This window comes from Hippopotamus amphibius, chromosome 1, assembly GCF_030028045.1.
Source record: "Hippopotamus amphibius kiboko isolate mHipAmp2 chromosome 1, mHipAmp2.hap2, whole genome shotgun sequence".
Classification (NCBI taxonomy): domain Eukaryota; kingdom Metazoa; phylum Chordata; class Mammalia; order Artiodactyla; family Hippopotamidae; genus Hippopotamus; species Hippopotamus amphibius.
The window spans coordinates 886129-904561 of record NC_080186.1 but is presented as its reverse complement, the minus strand read 5'-3'; the positions used below and the strand labels follow the sequence as shown (position 1 = coordinate 904561).

The window sequence follows — 18433 nt, the reverse complement described above, 5'->3', positions numbered from 1 at the left end:
CCCTGCCCTGGGCCCTGCCGCACCAGCACCGAGACCTTGCCGCTCCTCCCTCCAATTCCAAAATCACGAGGGAAGAGACGGCACCAGCGGCAGCCAACCTCCCTGGAGCCCTCGATGCCTGTGCGGACCCTGCGCGCCCGGGCTTCCGGCTGGGGGCACGGAAGGTTCTGGAAACTCCTCTCCCCCACCCTCCAGCCCGAACACGTGCTGGGGAGGTGAGCGGCCCGGGCTCAGGCCTCCCCCCACCAATCAGTTCTGGGCAGGCGGCCGGATCGGGAGTCCACGCTCACCCGTGTTCCTGCGCAGAACCCAGGCCAAAGCTCTGGGTTTAAACTCCGGCCCCTTCCCTGGCTCCTTGGAGCCACCTTGGAGCTTCTCTGATCTGGTGTCGGGCGGCCGGGCAAGGGCGTCTGCAGCTCAATCTGACTCCAGAGGTGCCGCTGGAGCGGGAGGTCCCCAGAAGGCACGTGAAGGTGTCATCCACGACCCCTCGGGGCAGCGCAGCCCGGTTCCCTGGGCCCGCGCGGGACTGCCTGCACACGACACGGCAGCCTTGCGCCCAGCACAGAGGCCACACGGCCCCGAGAGCCCCACACGTTTATTACTTGGCCTTCACAGGAAAAGTCCGCATAAACCTAGGAGTATAAAATCGTGGAAGCACAGAACCGTCCCATCTACAGTGGGCGTCAGTGGGAAATGCAAACGCATCCTGAGTCCAACGGGAAACCCATATAGGACGCGCCTGACGTCACAGCCGCTGCCCTCCAGCCGTCTGTCCTCCAGACCCTCCAAACACCAGCTTTGCAGGACACTAGAAAACCCAGGCTGAACTGGAGACTGTTCCTTCTATTGGAAGCCTATTTTAGGTGGAAAAGTAGCTGTTTCAGGTTGTTGCAAATGATTTGAGACAAAGCTGAATGAGACTTTGGATACTTTTTTCTTTTTTCTTTTTGGTCACACAGTGGGGCTTGCGGGATCTTAGTTCCCCAACCAGGGATCAAATCTGGGCCCTCGGCAGTGAAAGCGCAGACTCCTAACCACCGGACCGCCAGGGAATTTCCTGAAACTGGATTTTTAATAAAACAATACACACACCTATAAATACCAGGGAATAACAGCCGTCAGTTCTGGAAGGACTCCGTGGTAACCAGTCCACCCACGCCTGCTCGACCACCTGGTCCCCCCAAGCCCCCAACCCACGCCGGGCGTGGTTCTCGCCCTCTCACTCTGAGGACGAGGACGCCGGGTGGCCCTGAGCACACGACGGGGCAACCTCCGCGCCCTCGGTGCACCAGGGGGCAGGGGAGGTGGCGAGCTGGCCTCACTGGGCGCTCAGCCCTTTCCCAGAGCCCCCCCAGTCCTGTCAGTGCCCTCACAGCACCCAAGGGGGGGGTCACTCCAGACCTCTTTCACAGCAGGGAAACCAAGGCACGGGAAGCCGCCCCACCTGCCCCGAGCCGGGGCCGGGACCTGGCAGCACGGCGGCCACCTCCTGTGGTCTCACAACACACGCGTGTTCACGGAGCTGCCACCGCCACACGCAGCCAACCCCTGGTTTCCCCAGGTGGGTTGTGGCCGCGGGAGACGCACCCCAGCCAAGGCCCCTCCCCGCCCAGCTCTGCTTCTGGGTGGTCGTCCAGAGTGTGTCCGGGACACACATGAAGCTTCAGAGCCAGAGACCAGGCAGGACCACAGCTGCGGGCCCCCCGGGTGGGAGCGGGAGCAAGAGGGGCGGGCGGGCAGGGGGCCCAGTGAGCCCCTCCCCCACAGCCGCGGGCGGGGACGCCCCTGCCCCTGCAGCCCACCTCGGCCCTGCCGTCCGTGGTGTCCCCACGCTGCGTTCACCACTCCTCTGGGCTTCTGGATGCACGCGCCCAGGTGAGCGCCCAGGTGAGTCTCCCTTCAGCGCACGCCCCCCACAAGAGGCTGAATCGCAGGTATCCAGGTAACCGCCTTTAACGTCTCAGGCTGTGAACGCTTTCCTGCCCCAGAGTATCAGAGGCAGTGGCCTGGGACCCAGCTTCAGGGAGAGCAGGGGTGGGCCCTGTCCCCCCCACCCCACTGCCATCGACTGGGAGGAAGAGGGCTTCGAAAGCCCCCAAAGGCCTGGGGCTCCTGACAGGTGAGGAAGCACAGCCCGGCCCACAAGGGCTGGCAGGGGGCACAGCTGCAGACGAAGCCAGCGGTCAGGCGTCCTCTTGGCCACCTCTGGATTCCACCTGCAGACCTGAGGGGTGAGGCTGGACAGGGTCTCGACCCAGATACAACCTCCCTGACCCGGGAGGGTCCCGCCCTGCGTGCCAGGCTCGGCCCCAGAGCCTCACGGGGGCCCCCCGGGTGACAAGCAGGATCCCCTGCGGTGCTGCCTGCCCCCGGAACGTGGGACGCCTCTCCCCAGGGAGCAGGCGGGATGGGGTCCTACACCGGCCCGTCCACCCGACAGTCCAGGGACGCCGCTGTCCCTCCGGCATGGAGACAGGCCGGAACCAACGACACGAAGCGCCCAGGCTGCCGGCGCCAGGCCCCACGACCCCGCGGGACAGCACCGGCTTTTAGGACGGGATCCAGCACCAAACCCCCCAGGTTTGGATTTTCCCCGAAGCCTTTAAGGACTGAGAAGCCCAGCTGAGTCGACCTGCCGGCCCTGTGCCAGCTGGATCCTGGTGCAGACACTGCAGCCCTCCTTCCTGCACCCCTCCCGGAGGTCACCTGAGCGCCCGCAGTGTCCACAACTAACTCCGTGTGACAGGAGCTCTGGGGAGGCTCCTCCTCCAGGCAGCCCTCCTGGGGGCAACACTCCCCACCCACAGGGACACCCCCGAGCAACAGAGGGGGCTTCGTTTACTGCGTTCATCCTGCCCTGTAAGTGCCCCCGACTGTCCTTTAAGACACTGAATAACCACCTGCTCCACGGAGGTCTCAGCGCTTTTACAAACACCGCCCGACATCCAGTCCCATCAGCCCATCTCACAGGGAAGGAAAGCAGTGGCTAAACGCAGCCACGGCCGCCGCCGGGACACATGCCCGATCCTGCGCCAGGCACACGCGGTTGCTGCCCTCACCTGCCCAGGGAGGCCACCCGTCCCTCGGCCACCCTGCTGGGGGCTCACTCCAGCTGACCATCACCGCCCCCCAGCCCCCAGGCGGGAGTCGGGTCCCTGGGAAGAGCCCCTGCGGAGGAAGGGCCGGCAGGAGTGGCCGATGGGGGTCCGGTCACACGGGGGGCGCGTGGCCAGACATTAAGGACAGCGGCCGTCAGCGGGGCCGACGGGGCAGTGGCAGCAGGACCCCAGTGTCCCTGGGAGAAGGGCTGAAGCTCTCGGCCACACGTAGCCCTGCTGGGCCTGCCCCCTGTGGGAGGACCCACGGACGTGCGGCCCCAGGCGAAGCTCCTGACCGTCAGCCTGGCCGCAGCACAGACTACGGTGCACAGGGCCCCTCGCCCTGTCCCTGTCCCCCAAGCCCCTCCCAGCGACCCTGTGTCAGGAGGGCCCTGCACCCCTGAGTGGGGCCTGCTGGAGATCCACCTTCCACTGGCTGACGCAGGGTCCAATCCTCCGCACACGGGACCCCGGCCTGGACACTGAGGGCCTCAGGCTCCCCGAAAACCTGCACAGTGGCTGCCACAAAGCTCCACGCCAGAGGCCCACAGGGACCCTGTGCAGAGGGCACCTCCGGGGGCAGACCCCACCCGCAGGGTGCCGGGGGATCAGACCGCCCCACGAGGAGACTAGGCAATCAGACCTGAGTGCAGTCGACTGTGGGAGCTGGATGGTGGCCCCCGAGACATGTCCACGTCCTAGACCCCAGGACCTGCAGATGGGACCTTACCTGGAGCAGGGTCTCCTCAGACGTGAGGACGTAAGGGGCCCGAGGTTATCCTCGGCGACCTGGGTGGCCCTAAATCCAATGGTGCGTCCTTGCCAGAAGGGGAGGAAGGACTAGGCCCAGAGGGGAGGCGCCCGTGAAGCCGGAGGGAGGCGGCCGGAAGACCCGGACACTTTCTCCCCCGCAGCCCCCTCCGCAGGGTCCGTCTGCAGCGGCTCTGAGCTCGTGCGGCCCCGGGACCTGAGGCGCCCAGCAGCACGCAGGCCCCCCGCCCCGCCGCCCCGCCGCCCCGCCCAGGCCTCCCCCGACCCCGGGCCTCCGGGGCTGCGAGGACGAGCGGCCGGCAGAGCCGAGGGCGGCCGTCCAGGGGCGCTCCGTGCCCTGCCCGCAAGGCGCCCGGCTGCCCACTGGCCCCGCACGCCCCCTTCCTGATGGGGCAGGACAGCGAGGGGGCGAGGCGGGTCCCTGCTGGGATCCCCGCACGGCGCCCGGTGCTACCCTGACACGCAATGCAGCCCCCCCGTGGGACCCAGCCCGCCGCGCTCCCCGCGTGCCCACGGCCCGCCGGCCGGGTACCCCCGCGGCTGCACGGCGCAGGCTGCCCGAGGTCCCGCCCGCAGGGCAGAGCGGGGACCTGGGGTCTCTGCCTCTCGGGTCAGCGCTCCGGCCACTCACGTCTGAGCGGAGACGTGTCCAGACAGGCGCCCGGGCCGACGCCAGCCAGGACACAGCCACGCACTCTAGACGGAAACGAAATACTTCTACCATCTGGGGAGCCAGGAAGGAAAATGTTAAATAGGTGTGAACGTATGAGCACCAAACACGAACATTTCGTGTGAGCAGAGGCAGGACGAGGCTCGTGACAGGGGCCCCCCGCCTGGCCCCGGGATGGCACCGGCCAGCCCACCTCTCCGCGCAGCGCCCCGGAAGGCCCTGGAACCTCTCCGCGCAGCGCCCCGGGACGCCCTGGAACCTCTCCGCGCAGCGCCCCGGGACACCCTGGAAATGTACTTCCGGTTGCGGGGGGCACCTCCCGGGCCTGCTGAGAGCTTATTCTGATGATGCTTCAATGTACACAGACTTGAAGAGTCCTCTGTCTTGTGGCCACAGCAGTGACCAGTGCAGTATGTTACAAACACCGCACTCTGTGCATGACTGGTGACAACAGCCCAGGCGCAAGCACAGCCCGACGTCCCTCAACAGGGTGTGGGTGCACACGACGTGACAGAGCGCCCCGCAGAGTGCCCCGCAGCCGGCGGCAGCGACGGAGGGGCCACCGGCAGAGACAGACAAGGAGATCGAGGGCTTGAGCAGCGCGACAGGCCGAGGAGGTGGGACGGACACACACAGGACCATCCCCCCAACAAGAGAACATGTCCTGCTCGGGGGCAGGCAGGCCATTTTCCAGGACGGACCATGTGTCAGGCCACACAGTAAGTCACAACCAATTTTAAAGGATAGACAGCATACAAAATATCCTCTGCAACCACAGTGGGATCAAGCTGAGTTTTTCTCAACATGAGAAAAACTGGAAAATTCACAAATGTGTGGAAATTAAATAACACGCTCTTAAACAATGGATCAAAGAAGAAATCACAAGGGAAATTAGAAAATACTTAGAGACAAATGAAAAGAAAACACAACATACCAAAACCTAAGGGATGCAGAGAAAGTGAAGCTGAAGGGAAACTTCATGGCTATAAACACTTTCCCTAAAAAGCGAGAAAGATCTCAAATCGACAGCCTAGCTGTACAACTTAAGAATCTAGAAAAAGAACAAATTAAATCCAAAGCTAGCAGAAGGAAATAATAAAGACTGAAGCAGTGATAAATAAAACAGACTAGAAAAACAAAGAAAAATCAGTGTAACCACTTTTGATGAAAAGATCAAGAAAATGGACAAACTTTTAGCTAGATGGACTAAGAAAAAAAAGAGAGGCTCAAATTACTAAAATCCTAAATGAAAGTGGGAACATTACTACTGATTTCACAGAAATAAAAAAGATTGTAAGAGTACTAGAAACAACGTGTACCAGCAAACTGGGTGACGCGGATGGCGTGCACGACTTCCTAGAAGCACAGAACCTACCCAGACGAATCCCCTGAGAAACAGACAACCCGAACAGACCTGTAGCGAGCAAGGAGCCTGAATCGGTCATTAAAAAACAAAACAAAAAACAAAAAAAAACCCTGACAAAGAAGAGTCCTGGACCTGGCCCTACACTGGTGAATTCTACCAAACACTTAAAGAAGAACTAACACCAATCCTTCTCCAACCTTTCCAAAAAACTGAAGAGGAGGGAACGTTTCCTAAGTCATTCTAGGAGTTCAACTTACCCCAATACCAAAGCCAGGCAAAGACACAAGGAAAGACGAAGGACCACTGTCCCCTACGAATACTGACACGAAAATCCTCAACAAAACATTAGCAGCAGGTGAGAAGAGCTACACACCCAAGCAGGACGTGCTCCTGGAATAAAAAGATGACTTGGCACATAAGCAATCAGTGTGATAAACGCACTCACAGAACAGAGGAAAATCACACCATCACTTCAACTGTCAGAAAAGGCACCTGACAAGGTTGAAAATCCTTTCACCATGAAAATATTCAACAAACTAGGAACAGGAGGTACCTGGCGAGTTTTTTCTCGTACCACCAAGCCGGGAACCCAACTCTGACCCCATCTGCCTGGAGGCAGCGTGAGATTCCACAGGTTACTGAGGGCTCTGTCCCACGAGACTGCCCCCACCCCCACTGCCAGTCGGATGCCAACTGCCAGTGCCGGCTGACACCCTGCTTCTGACCACCAGCCACGGGCTGGAGGCTCACAACCCCTCCTCAATTCGGTTAGTTTGCTAGAGCAGCTCACAGAACTCGAGAAACCCTAACTTAGCAGATTACCCTAGGAACGGCGGGAAGGAAGACGCACAGGGCGAGGCGCGGGGAAGGGGCGCACAGCTTCCGAGCTCTGCAGGGGGCACTGCCCCCAAACCTCCACCTGCTCACCAACCTGAGAGCTCTCTGAACCCCGTCCTTCTGGGGCATCGTGGAGGCTTCGCTGCACAGGCAGGACTGACTCAGTCACTGACCACTGGACAGTAGTTCAACCTTCTGCCCTCACCCCTCCCTGGAGGTTCCAACCCTCTAATCTCTTGGTCTTGCCAGTGACCAGCCCCATCCTGAGGGTATCAGGGGCCCCACCCTAAATCATCTCCTAGTGAATGACAAGACACTCCTACCACTCAGGAAATCCCGAGGGTTTAGGAGCTCCTGGCCATAAACCAGGGACAAGGACCGTATACATTTCTTACAGATACAAAGAAATCACCTCAATACAAGAAAACCATACATGAAAAACCCAAAGCAGGACTTTCCCAGTGGCGCAGTGGTTAAGAATCCGCCTGCCAATGCAGAGGACACAGGTTCAATCCCTGGTCCAGGAAGATCCCACATGCCGCAGAGCATCTAAGCCCGTGTGCCACAACTACTGAGGCTGCATGACACAACTACTGAAGCCCTTGTGCCTACAGCCTGTGCTCCACAACAAGAGAAGTCACTGTACTGAGAAGACCACGCACCACAATGAAATGAAGAGTAGCCCCCGATCTTCACAGCTAGAGAAAGCCCATGCGCAGTAACCAAGACTCAACACGGCCAAAAATAAATAAATAATAAAATAAATCTTAAAAAAAAAAAAAAAAAAAAAGAATCCGCCTGCCAATACAGGGGACACACGCTGGATCCCTGGTGCGGGAAGATTCCACATGCCTCGGAGCAACTACGGCCCGTGCACCACAACTACCGAGCCTGCGCTCTAGAGCCCGAGAGCCACAGCTATTGAAGCCCAAGAGCCTAGAGCCTGTGCTCCACAACAAGAGAAGCCAGCACACTGAGAAGCCCGCACACCACAACTAAGAGTAGCCTCCACTTGCTGCAACTAGAGAAAGCCCACGTGCAGCAACAAAGACCCAACACAGCCAAAAATTTTTAAAATTTTAATTAAAATAAATAAATAAAATGGCAAACTCTGCAAAAAAAAAAGAGAGAGAGTCAATGCAATCGCTAATAAAATCTCATATGGAATCTCAAGGGACCCAGAAAAGCCAAAACAATCTTGAAAAAGAACAAAGACTTACACTCCCTGATTTCAAAACTTACTGCAGAGCTACAGTAATCAAAATTGCAGTACTGACATAAAGACAAACATATAGACCAATGGGACAGAATATAGAGCCCAGAAATAAACCCTCACATGTATGGTCAAATGATTTCCAACAAGGGTGCCAAGACCATTCAATGGGGAAAGCACTGTCTTTTCAACAGATGGTGCTGGGAAAACTGGATATTCACATACAAAAGAACAAAGTTGGACCCTTATCTAACACCATATGCAAAAGTTAACTCAAAATGCAGCAAAGGCCCTAAATGTAAGATCTAAAACTATAAAACTCTTCTCAGAAGACAAAGGACAAAAGCTTCCCAAAGTGGCATTTGGCCATGATTTCTTGGATATGACACCAAGGCACAGGCAACAAAAGAAACAGACAAACTGAACTTCATGAGGATTTTATAATTTTGTGCATCAAAAGACACCAAAAGCAAAGTAAAAAAAAAAAAAAAAAAAAAAAAGCTCACAGAATGGGGGAAAACATTTGTAAATCATATATCTGATGTGGGGTTAATATCAGAACATGCAGAGAATTCCTAAAACTCAACAACAAAACAACCCAATTCAAAATGGGCAAGTAGGGACGTCCTTGGTGGTCCAGTGGCTAAGACTCCACGCTCCCAATGCAGGGGGCCTGGCCTCCATCCCTGCTCCAGGGAACTTGGTCCCACATGCATGCCACAACTAAGGGTTCACGTGCTGCAACGAAGACCCCGTGTGCCGCAACCAGGACCCGAGGCAGCCAAATAAATATTCTTTTTCCGATGGACAAAGAACTTGCGTAGACACCTCTGCAAAGAAGACATACACGTGGCCAACAAGCACCTGAAAAGATGCTCAATGGCGCTGATCATCAGGGAAACAGACATCAAAACCACCACGAGATGTCACCTTACACCCACCAGGACAGCTACTATCAAAAAAACAGAAAACAAGCACTGGTGAAAATATGAGGAAATCAGAACCACTGTGCACTGTTGGTGGGAACGCAAAATGGTGCAGCCACCGTGGAAAACAGTACGGTGGCTCCTCAAAAAATTAAAAATAGAGCTACCATACGGCCCAGCAACTCCATTTGTGCACATATACCCAAAAGAATTGAAAGTAGGGTCTCAAAGAGATATTTGCACACACTGGTCACAGCCGCACTATTCACAACAGTTAAAACATGGAAGCAATCCACGTGTCCGCCGTCAGATGATGGGTGAACAAAACGGGGTCCATCCGTGCAATGGAACACTATTCAGACTTAAAAAGGAAGTCCTGACACCTGCTGCAGCGTGGACGGACCTACAGGGCGTGACGCTGAGTGAAATACACCAGTCACAGAAGGACAAACCCCACATTTCTGTGAGGTCCCTGAGGAGTCAGATTCACAGAGACAGAAAGCAGGAGAGTGATTTCTCCAAAGAAGGCATGCAGATGGCCAACAAACACGTGAAAAGCTGCTCAACATCACTCATTATTAGAGAAACGCAGATCAGAGCTACAATGAGGCATCACCTCACACCGGTCAGAATGGCCATCAACAAAAAAATCTGCAAACAGTAAATGCTGCAGAGGGTGTGGAGAAAAGGGAACCCTCTTGCACTGTTGGTGGGAATGTAAACTGGTACAGCTACTATGGAGAACAGTATGGGGGTTCCTTAAAAAAATAAAAATAGAGTTACCATACGACCCAGCAATCCCACTCCTGGGCATATACCCAGAGAACACCATCATTCAAAACGACACATGCACCCCAATGTTCACTGCAGCACTATTTACAATAGCCAAGACACGGAAGCAACCTAAATGCCCATCAACAGAGGAAAGGATAAAGATGTGGCACATATATACAGTGGAATATTACTCAGCCATAAATAGGAACGAAATAGTGCCATCTGCAGAGACGTGGATGGACCCAGACACTGTCATACAGAGTGAAGTGAGTCAGAAAGAGAAAAACAAATACCATATAATATGGCTTATGTGTGGAATCTAGAAAGACAGTACAGACGAACCTATCTGCAAAGCAGAAACAGAGACACAGATGTAGAGAACACCGAGGGGGGAAGTGGGGTGGGATGAACTGGGAGACTGGGACTGACAGATACACACTACTGTGTCTAGAACAGAGCACTGATGAGACCCTGCTGTACAGCACAGGGAACTCTACTCAGTGGTCTGTGGTGACCTAAATGGGAAAAGAATCTAAAAAAGAGCGGAGAGAGGTACAGGTACAGCTGATTCACTTTGCTGTACAGCAGAAACCAACACAACAATGTAAAGCAACTATACTCCAATACAAAGCAATTTTAAAAAAAAAGAAAGTAGGAGGGTAGGTGACGGGGGGTGGGTAGTGAGTGCTTAATGGGGACAGAGTTCAGTTCAGGAAGATGAGAAAGTCCTGTGAGTGGATGGTGGTGACGGCTGCACAACAGCATGAATTTAGTTAATAGCAACCACCTGTGCACTTACATGGTTAAGACGGTACGTCTGTGTTTCACCACGATAAAAAAAACTGGAGAAAAAAAAAGGAATGAAGTTCTGATACACATCACAACGTGGATGAGCTTCAAAAGCATCACACTAAGTGAACAAAGCCAGTTACAAAAGATCGTGTGTCACCAAAAACAGAAATATAGATCAATGGAACAGGATAGAAAGCCCGAGATAAACAATGGTCAACTAATCTATGACAAAGGAGGCAAAGACATACAATGGAGAAAAGGCAGCCTCTTCAATAAGTGGTGCTGGGAAAACTGAACAGCTACATGCAAAAGAATGAAATTAGAACATTCCCTTAACACCATATACAAAAATAAACTCAAAATGGATTAAAGACCTAAATGTAAGGCCAGACACTATAAAACTCCTAGAGGAAAACATAGGAAGAACACTCTTCGATGTAAATCACAGCAAGATCTTTTTTGATCCACCCCCTAGAGGAATGGAAATAAAAACAAAAATAAATGAGCGGGACCTAATGAAACTTCAAAGCTTCTGCACAGCAAAGAAAACTATAAGCAAGACGAAAAGACAACCCTCAGAATGGGAGAAAATATTTGCAAACGAATCAACAGACAAAGGATTAATCTCCAAAATATATAAACAGTTCATCCAGCTCAATATCAAAAAAACAAACAACCCAATCAAAAAGTGGGCAGAAGACCTAAATAGGCATTTCTCCAAAGAAGACATACAGATGGCCAAGAGGCACATGAAAAGCTGCTCAACATCACTCATTATGAGAGAAATGCAAATCAAAACTACAATGAGGTATCACCTCACACCAGTCAGAATGGGCATCATCAGAAAATCTACAAACAGTAAATGCTGGAGAGGGTGTGGAGAAAAGGGGACGCTCTTGCACTGTTGGTGGGAATGTAAATTGATACAGTCACTATAGAGAACAGTATGGAGGTTCCTTGCAAAACTAAAAATAGAACTACCATATGACCCAGCAACCCCACTACTGGGCACATACCCAGAGAACACCATCATTCAAAAAGACACATGCACTCCAATGTTCACTGCAGCACTATTTACAATAGCCAGGACATGGAAGCAACCTAAATGTCCATCAACAGATGAATGGATAAAAAAGATGTGGTACATATATACAATGGAATATTACTCAGCTGTAAAAAGCAATGAAACCAGGACATTTGTAGCGACATGGATGGACCCAGACTGTCATACAGAGTGAAGTGAGTCAGAAAGAAGAAAACAAATATCGTATATTAATGCATATATGTGGACTATAGAAAAATGGTACAAATCAATCGGTTTGCAAGGCAGAAATAGACACACAGATGTAGAGAACAAACATATGGGCACCAAGTGGGGAAAGCGGGGAGGGTTGGGGGGAAATGAATTGAGAGATTGGGATACCAAATTGTATGCTCTAAATATATGCAGTTTATTGTAAAAAAAAAAAAAATTAAAAAAAAAAAAAAAAGGTCGCGTGTCACATGTTCCATTTACACGAACTGTCTACACCAGGTAACTCCGCAGACACAGTGCTGCTTGGTGGCTGCCAGGCTTGAGCGGAGGAGGACAGGCCGTGACTGCTCGTGGGCATGAGTTTTCTTCCTGAACGTGTCTCAGAAGCGGGCAGAGGTGGAGAACGTACCAAATGCCACTGAACTGTTCGGTTTAAAGTGGTTAAAATAGTAAATTTTATGTTAGGCGTACTTCACAGAGTTTTTTAAAAACCCTATTTAAAAAAAAAAGGGGAATTCTGAAAATTTAAAAAAAAACAAAAAAACCCTATAGAACCAATTAAATTCAGGCCGACCATCTGCACAGAAGGTGCTGGGAGGGGCTTTGCTGCCACGAACCCAGGCCCGGCCGAGTGCCCAGGCGTGACCTGAGGCTGCATCTCTGCGCGTCCCGCTCTGGCCCCACCCGTCAGACCCGCCAGCACCCGTGCAGTCCTGACCCAGATCAAGGGTGCCGTTTAGCCCGCCAGCCTGTCCCTTCCCACCCTCCCGGCCTTGGCAGTGAACACGAACGCCCGTGCAGGTGCCAGGATCACACCTGCCCATGGGCCATCGGGGAACCAGCGCAGGACAGCCCTAACTGCCCAAGGTCAAGCGTCACGATCGAGCCGGAAGCGGTGAACCCGGGAGAAGACGCCACCCCCACTCTCCGTCCAGCCCCAACCCCGCACCCAGGCCCGACCAACCGACGCACTGCTGGAATGTTCCAACAAAACCGAGTGGCCTGGGGCCTCGGAGCCGCCACGACGAGCATCTCAAGGACCTGCTTGCGAGCAGAGACGGCGCCACATTCTCCGCATTCCCTCTCGGTGACGTGGCCCCTGCCCACACGTCACCCCACACCAACCTGCAGCAGAGACCCGTAACCCCAGGAGGGCACCGTCCCCCACATGAGGCCGTGGTGTCCAGGCAGGGATGAAGCCACAGGGGCTCCGAGCCAGGGACAGAAAGGGCAGACCCGAGCCCCTCGGGGCAGCACTGCCAGGGTCCTGGCCTGAGCTGACAGCCAGGCAGCCGGAGACCGAGGTGCAGAGATGCTCGGGCGTCCCCCGGGCCGCGGGGCAGCACGGGCTGCCGGCGACAGCTCTGGGCAGACAGACAGCCCGTCACTGTGGCTGGGTCATCGGGGGGGCCAAGAAACGAGGCGCACCTGTCCCACGGAGCACAGAGGAGGAGCCCTCCTCCCAGCAGCAAGGTCTACGCTATGCTACCCTCTTACATGTCTGAAAAGACACACCAACCGTCAAAAGTGTGACGCTGCCCCTTCCATGAGAAGTAGGCACCCCAGCGGGAGGTCACGGGCAGGGGCAGCCCCGTGGAGGATGAGGACCCGAAGCCCCAGGCAGCCCACCTGCCTCCAAGCCTCCCGCTGACGGGCTCCTCTCTGGCTGCCTGGGGCTCCTGCAGGTGGGCTTCTGGGTCTTCACGGGGTCTGCTCCCCGCCAGCCGCACGCCCCACCCCACACACGCCGCACCCCGAGTATCCTGCGCTTGACCTACAACCTCGCAGGCCTAAGTGCCACTCGCAGCACAACTACAGGCGCGCAGAAGCCTGCCGTCTTGGACTGGCCAGGCGGCCTCTCCCACCCTGGCTGGGCAGCGGCCGGAGAGTCTCACCCGCAGGACCAGCCTCCCTGCCCCCACCTTCTCAGGTGGCTTCCAGGACTCAGCATCTCCGGGTCACCCCTCCACCCGCCGACCTCTAGCTTTATTTACCTCCATCTGACACCAGCGCGTCACTGCCTCCCAGCCAGGACGCACCAGGGCTCCTCACTCTCCCGCCGGCCCCCCCACAACTGCCCTTCACCTCCACCCCCGCGTCCACCCACCGGGGCGGCACCTCCCGCAGGCCCCAGGCTGCTCCGGCCTCTGCAGGCTGCCCGCCCCACTCCCACCAGGTGCCCACAGCCAGGATGTCTCCACGGCTGGGCCGGCTGCCCCTCCTGGTCCCTGTTCTCTCTGGAGGACCCCGGGGCCTGGCCCTGGTCGCTGGCCACGCCCTCCCACAGCCCACAACCTCCCCCGTGCTAAGGGCTCCCACATCTCTCTTCAGCCCCGACTTCTCCCCAGAAGCCAAGACTCGAGCACCCAAGTGCCCAGTGAACAGCTTCACTGGGTCCGATGAACCACGAGGACTCAGCCCGGCCTCTGCTGGGATCTGCTCCCACCCGCCACGGGGCGCTGCCGGCACCCAGAGGCAGGGCCCAGGGACCCGAGCCAGAGCCCACCCCGGGAGCCAAGTCCCCCCAACTGGACACGCGGCCACCGTGCTCCAGAGCCCCTCGGCGCCAGGCCAGGGGCCGAGCAGGGTCTGGGGGTTGGTGTAAAGCTTCTCTGTGCCCCAGCCGGGGGGGTCCTGCCCTGAAGGACGAGGCTGGGGCCTCTGGGGCGTGGTCAGAAGCGCTCCTCTGACCCATGGCCCCTGGGACCCACCGTGGAGGAGAAAAGGATGCCCTCCCCACCCCGGAAGGGCCAGTGTGGACTGCGAGGGGCCGACAACCAGGTCTGGGGGTGGCTGTAGCGGGGCAGACACACAGGAGCAGCGTCCCGCCGTCCCAGCCAGGGCCCTCCCCGCCTGGGACGGATAGGGCGTTTCCTGGACTCTTCCTCACGGCACCGCTGACCGAGCCGGTGCCCCATCGGACGGCGGCGCTCACGCCTCAACACACACCCTCAGCCAAGGGCAAGGACACCTGTGAAAACCCCACACGAGGCCACGCCAGCCGCCCACTCTGCCTCCAGACTCTTCACGAGGAGCACCGAAGCCTCGGCCACCAAGCTCTGTCCCCTCTTCCTGACACAGCAGACGCGTCAACCCGTCACCACGACCCGCATCGTTGGGGCAGTACTTACTGTCTTCTCCTGGACAGGGCATGCCTGGCTCCTTGGGGAGGCTGGGGAAAACTGCGCGGAGAGAGAGAGCGAGAGAGAGCACGTGAGTGTCCACCGCGGCCTCGTGAGAGCCCCGCGGGAGTCAGGCTGCCCGCGAAGCCCCTGTCGCGACAAGAGCCTACGCCTGGGAGATGCTCGTTGAGGTAAAACCTTGGAAACCCAGCACATCAACGTGTGCCATCCGCCCTTTCATAACACTCAGAGCTACACAGGAAAATTCAGGGGAAAAGCAAACAAGGGGCTTAGAGAGCAGAGCCGCCCCAGGAGAACTCCTGATGTGTACTGAGAAGTCAACGTAGAAACGGGAAGGAACTGAAATTCCCTTGAAAACTGACTTTTGAAAGCACATCTCGTCCCATTTCTTTACACTCAAGATGGAGTTCAAAATTACGTATATTAGAACACACCCTGGGCTTCCACAATAAGTTACTAGAGCAGAAGCTTACATGTATTAAAACTTAGATGAAACAACCTCCTTCTTAATCTAGAAAATAGAGTGAATTTTGAAAGTTCCAAGACTTTCCCTGTTGAGTCAACCCAACTCAGCACCACCACACGCCGGATGAGGGTACGCGTGACATTTCACCCTCGTTCACACAAAGGGCTACAGAAACGGGATATTTTCACCAACCACCAGCCCAGCGTTAGAGAGGACGATGGTCCGACAGAACACCGCGGACGGTCTCACGCTCCGGTCCCGGCTCTTGGGCTCAGCCGTCCGCAGCCCCCCGGTGAGAATAAGCTGCACCAGAAGTGGGTGCAGCCCACCGCTGCCGGAACCATGCTCTCTGCAGACACCCTGCAGAGCCCCAACGTGCTGGGGGCACAGCCCGAAGGCCCGCGACTGAAAGGCGACACGGACGCTCCCCGCGGGGCGACTGCTCGCCCGAGCTGAGCCCGCACAGAGCCCCGCGGAGCGGCTCGTCCGCCCCAGAGCAGGGCCCCGGCCCGCAGGCCAGCAGTGCTGCCCCCGGGGAACGAGGGCAGCGGGGGCGTCTGTGTGCTGCGAGGACAAGGGGGGGCAATTTCTAACTGGGTTAATAAAATGTAAGAGAAGAAACCCAAACTGCATCCTACTCCACATCCCTCAACGCTTGGGCGTCCTAAGGTCTTAAACCCGATCCTCCGCGAGGCTCCCGGTCAGACAAAGCGCCCCGGCCCCGCCCCACCCCCCAGACCGCCCCCTGGTCGGCACTGACCGTGAAGGACGAGCCCTTCGTCCTTGCGCTGACAGGACAGGCGAAAGGCCTCCTCCAGCTCCATCTGGGAGGACACAGTGCAGGGGTCACCTAGGCGGGCAAGAGACACGGCTAAGGCCACCGCGGGCCCCAGGCAGAGGGGCTCACGGTGGCGGGCACCCGCGTTTGGGAGGATAGGGTCGCTGCTTGTCACCGGCTGCCCAGAGCAGAACTGACCGCCCCAGAGTGGTCAGCTTGACCGGCGAGTCACCCCACCCAGGGCCCCACATCAGAAGCAATCAAGCCAGGAGGGCAGTGAGCTCCCCCCGGCCCGAGAAGGCCACGCGGGGAGCTAGGCCGTCCTGGGTCTGCTGGCCGGGCGAGGGCAAGCACCCTTCTCAGCCCGTCCTAGAGCAGAGGGAAGGGTGGACGGAGCACAGGTCTGCACACCCGCCGGTGCCCCGCGTGGCCGACTCCAGCGGGAAGGGGCACGGCTAGAGGCCCGCCTGTCCCGGCATCCAGGCTGAGAGCTGCCGGGCACGGTCTGTCCTGGACGGTCTCCCAAACCCTCCGCTTTCTCGGAAGTGTGTCCAGCTTCAGGAGGGAAGGAGCGAGACAGACAGGGAGAGAGGGGACGGAGAGAGAGAGAAGGAGAGACGGACCCAGGGACCCCGGTCGCCCTTACCCTCCCCACTTCCCCGAGAAAATGAAGAGCTCGGGTTCCAAATCACCCATCAGAAAAACCCAGGAGATGAGGAAGGAAGGTCATGCCAGGAGGGTAAGGACCCGTGCAAGGTGTGGGGGGAGACCCCTGCAGCCTCTCCCCAGTGCCCAGACCAGAGCTGGCCTTGCGGGGGAACGGCTTCCCCCAAGAGGCAGCTCACCCACCACCCAGTCCCTCCACACACCTACCGCAGCCTCTTCCCAGGGAACGGTTTCCAACGACCCCACTGGGGAAGCTGGTTAAATGGAAGCAGTTTAACTCGGGGCTGCCCGTCTCCCCACGGAAGGGGCTGCGCACAGGTTTAGAGGCGACGCCCGACCAACGCGCGCCCAGGCGCTACCTTCACTGTCCACCCACTTGAGGGTGAGCGGGTGGCCCTGGTGCAGGCGGCACATCTCCCGCACCTCCTCGCAGAGCTCATCGAAGGTGGTGGCGGCGTCCAGGCTGGTGATCAGGATGTCCCTGGGGCAGAGAGGACGAACAGGTCTCACCCCGGAGCACGTTTAAGTCACATGAAACACTGACAATTGATGAACCAAGTTATCGATCAAATCAATGAAGCGATGTCGTCCCCAAAGAGACTATTACAGCCTCCCCCACCCCGAGCCACTGCCCACGGTCTACGAACGTTACCGCCATGAGTGCCCTCGTGCAGAAAGATCTCTGCGGGCGCCTGGACATGCCTCAGTGGAGCACAAGGACCGGGGGGTGGGCACGGCAGAAAGCACCCCCCGTGGAGGCCGGGCAGACCCGCTCAGACTCCAGGCCTGAGCTGCCGGAACGGTCACCCAGGAGGGGTGAGGCGACTGGACACAGCCTGGTCAGTTCAAGCCCTTACACCATCCTCCACCCTCAATGGTGCCAACAGGGCCACATCACATCTGAGGATGGGGACCTTCGGGAGGTGGGAACCGGGGTGGTTGGGGGAGGCAGAAGAAAGTAACTTATTAATCCAAGGCCACAGCCTCTTGAAACCCTGGGGGGACCATTCGACTGCCTTTGGGGCGGCCACGACATAATTCCAGGCTCGGATTTTTTGGAAAAGCAACTCCCAGAATGTTACTGCTTTTTATCTTTTCATCCAAAATAAGCATGCAGAAGCTGGATTGTTGGAGGGCTGGCCCTTCGGGGCTGAGGCAAGTCAGCAATGGGGTTGGGGGGGAGGTGCACCCTCCCCGGATAGGGAGGGAAGGGCATCCCCCCGTCACCCGCCACCCAAGGCAGGGACGGCGCGGATTCGGGTGAGCGTGTGTTTACTGCGACTCGGAGCAGGAGCCACACAGGACACACTGCAGCTTTGGGGAGATGTGCCAACATCTGACACCACAAGTGTGTGGAGAGCATGAGGAGAGACCCAAAACACCCCAAACAAGAGAAATGCGGGACCTGCTTGGCGGTAACGCTGCTGGCTTCCCAACTCTGCCAAACGCGTGTCTATAGAGAGTCTCTGTCCACCAGGTGACAACCCAGGGCGACAGGGTCCAGGACCCGTCTGCTGGATGGCACTGCAGTCCGGGTCGGCCCACGGGTCACTCACCTGAGCAGGTGGGGGGGACATGGACCCCAGCCGCCCACCCCTTCCCGCTGGAACTGGCCTCAGGTGCTCACAGACCCTCAGCACCTGCCCCTGGGGCCCCGAGCTCACCACAACCTGGA

At 57.0% G+C, this 18433-nt stretch overlaps 1 protein-coding gene across 3 annotated transcripts in view; it reads right to left on the bottom strand.

The window, feature by feature from the left end:
- PRKCZ (protein kinase C zeta) overlaps positions 1 to 18433 on the bottom strand; it is a 94927-nt gene that overhangs the window by 73116 nt on the left and 3378 nt on the right. For all 3 annotated transcript variants that reach the window (XM_057750199.1, XM_057750191.1, XM_057750181.1), the window contains exons 2-4: positions 17118 to 17239; positions 16075 to 16164; positions 14837 to 14887 (exon numbers count right to left, since the gene is read on the bottom strand). In XM_057750199.1, coding sequence (XP_057606182.1) covers positions 14837 to 14887; positions 16075 to 16164; positions 17118 to 17239 — 263 coding nt within the window. The remainder of the gene's footprint in view (positions 1 to 14836; positions 14888 to 16074; positions 16165 to 17117; positions 17240 to 18433) is intronic.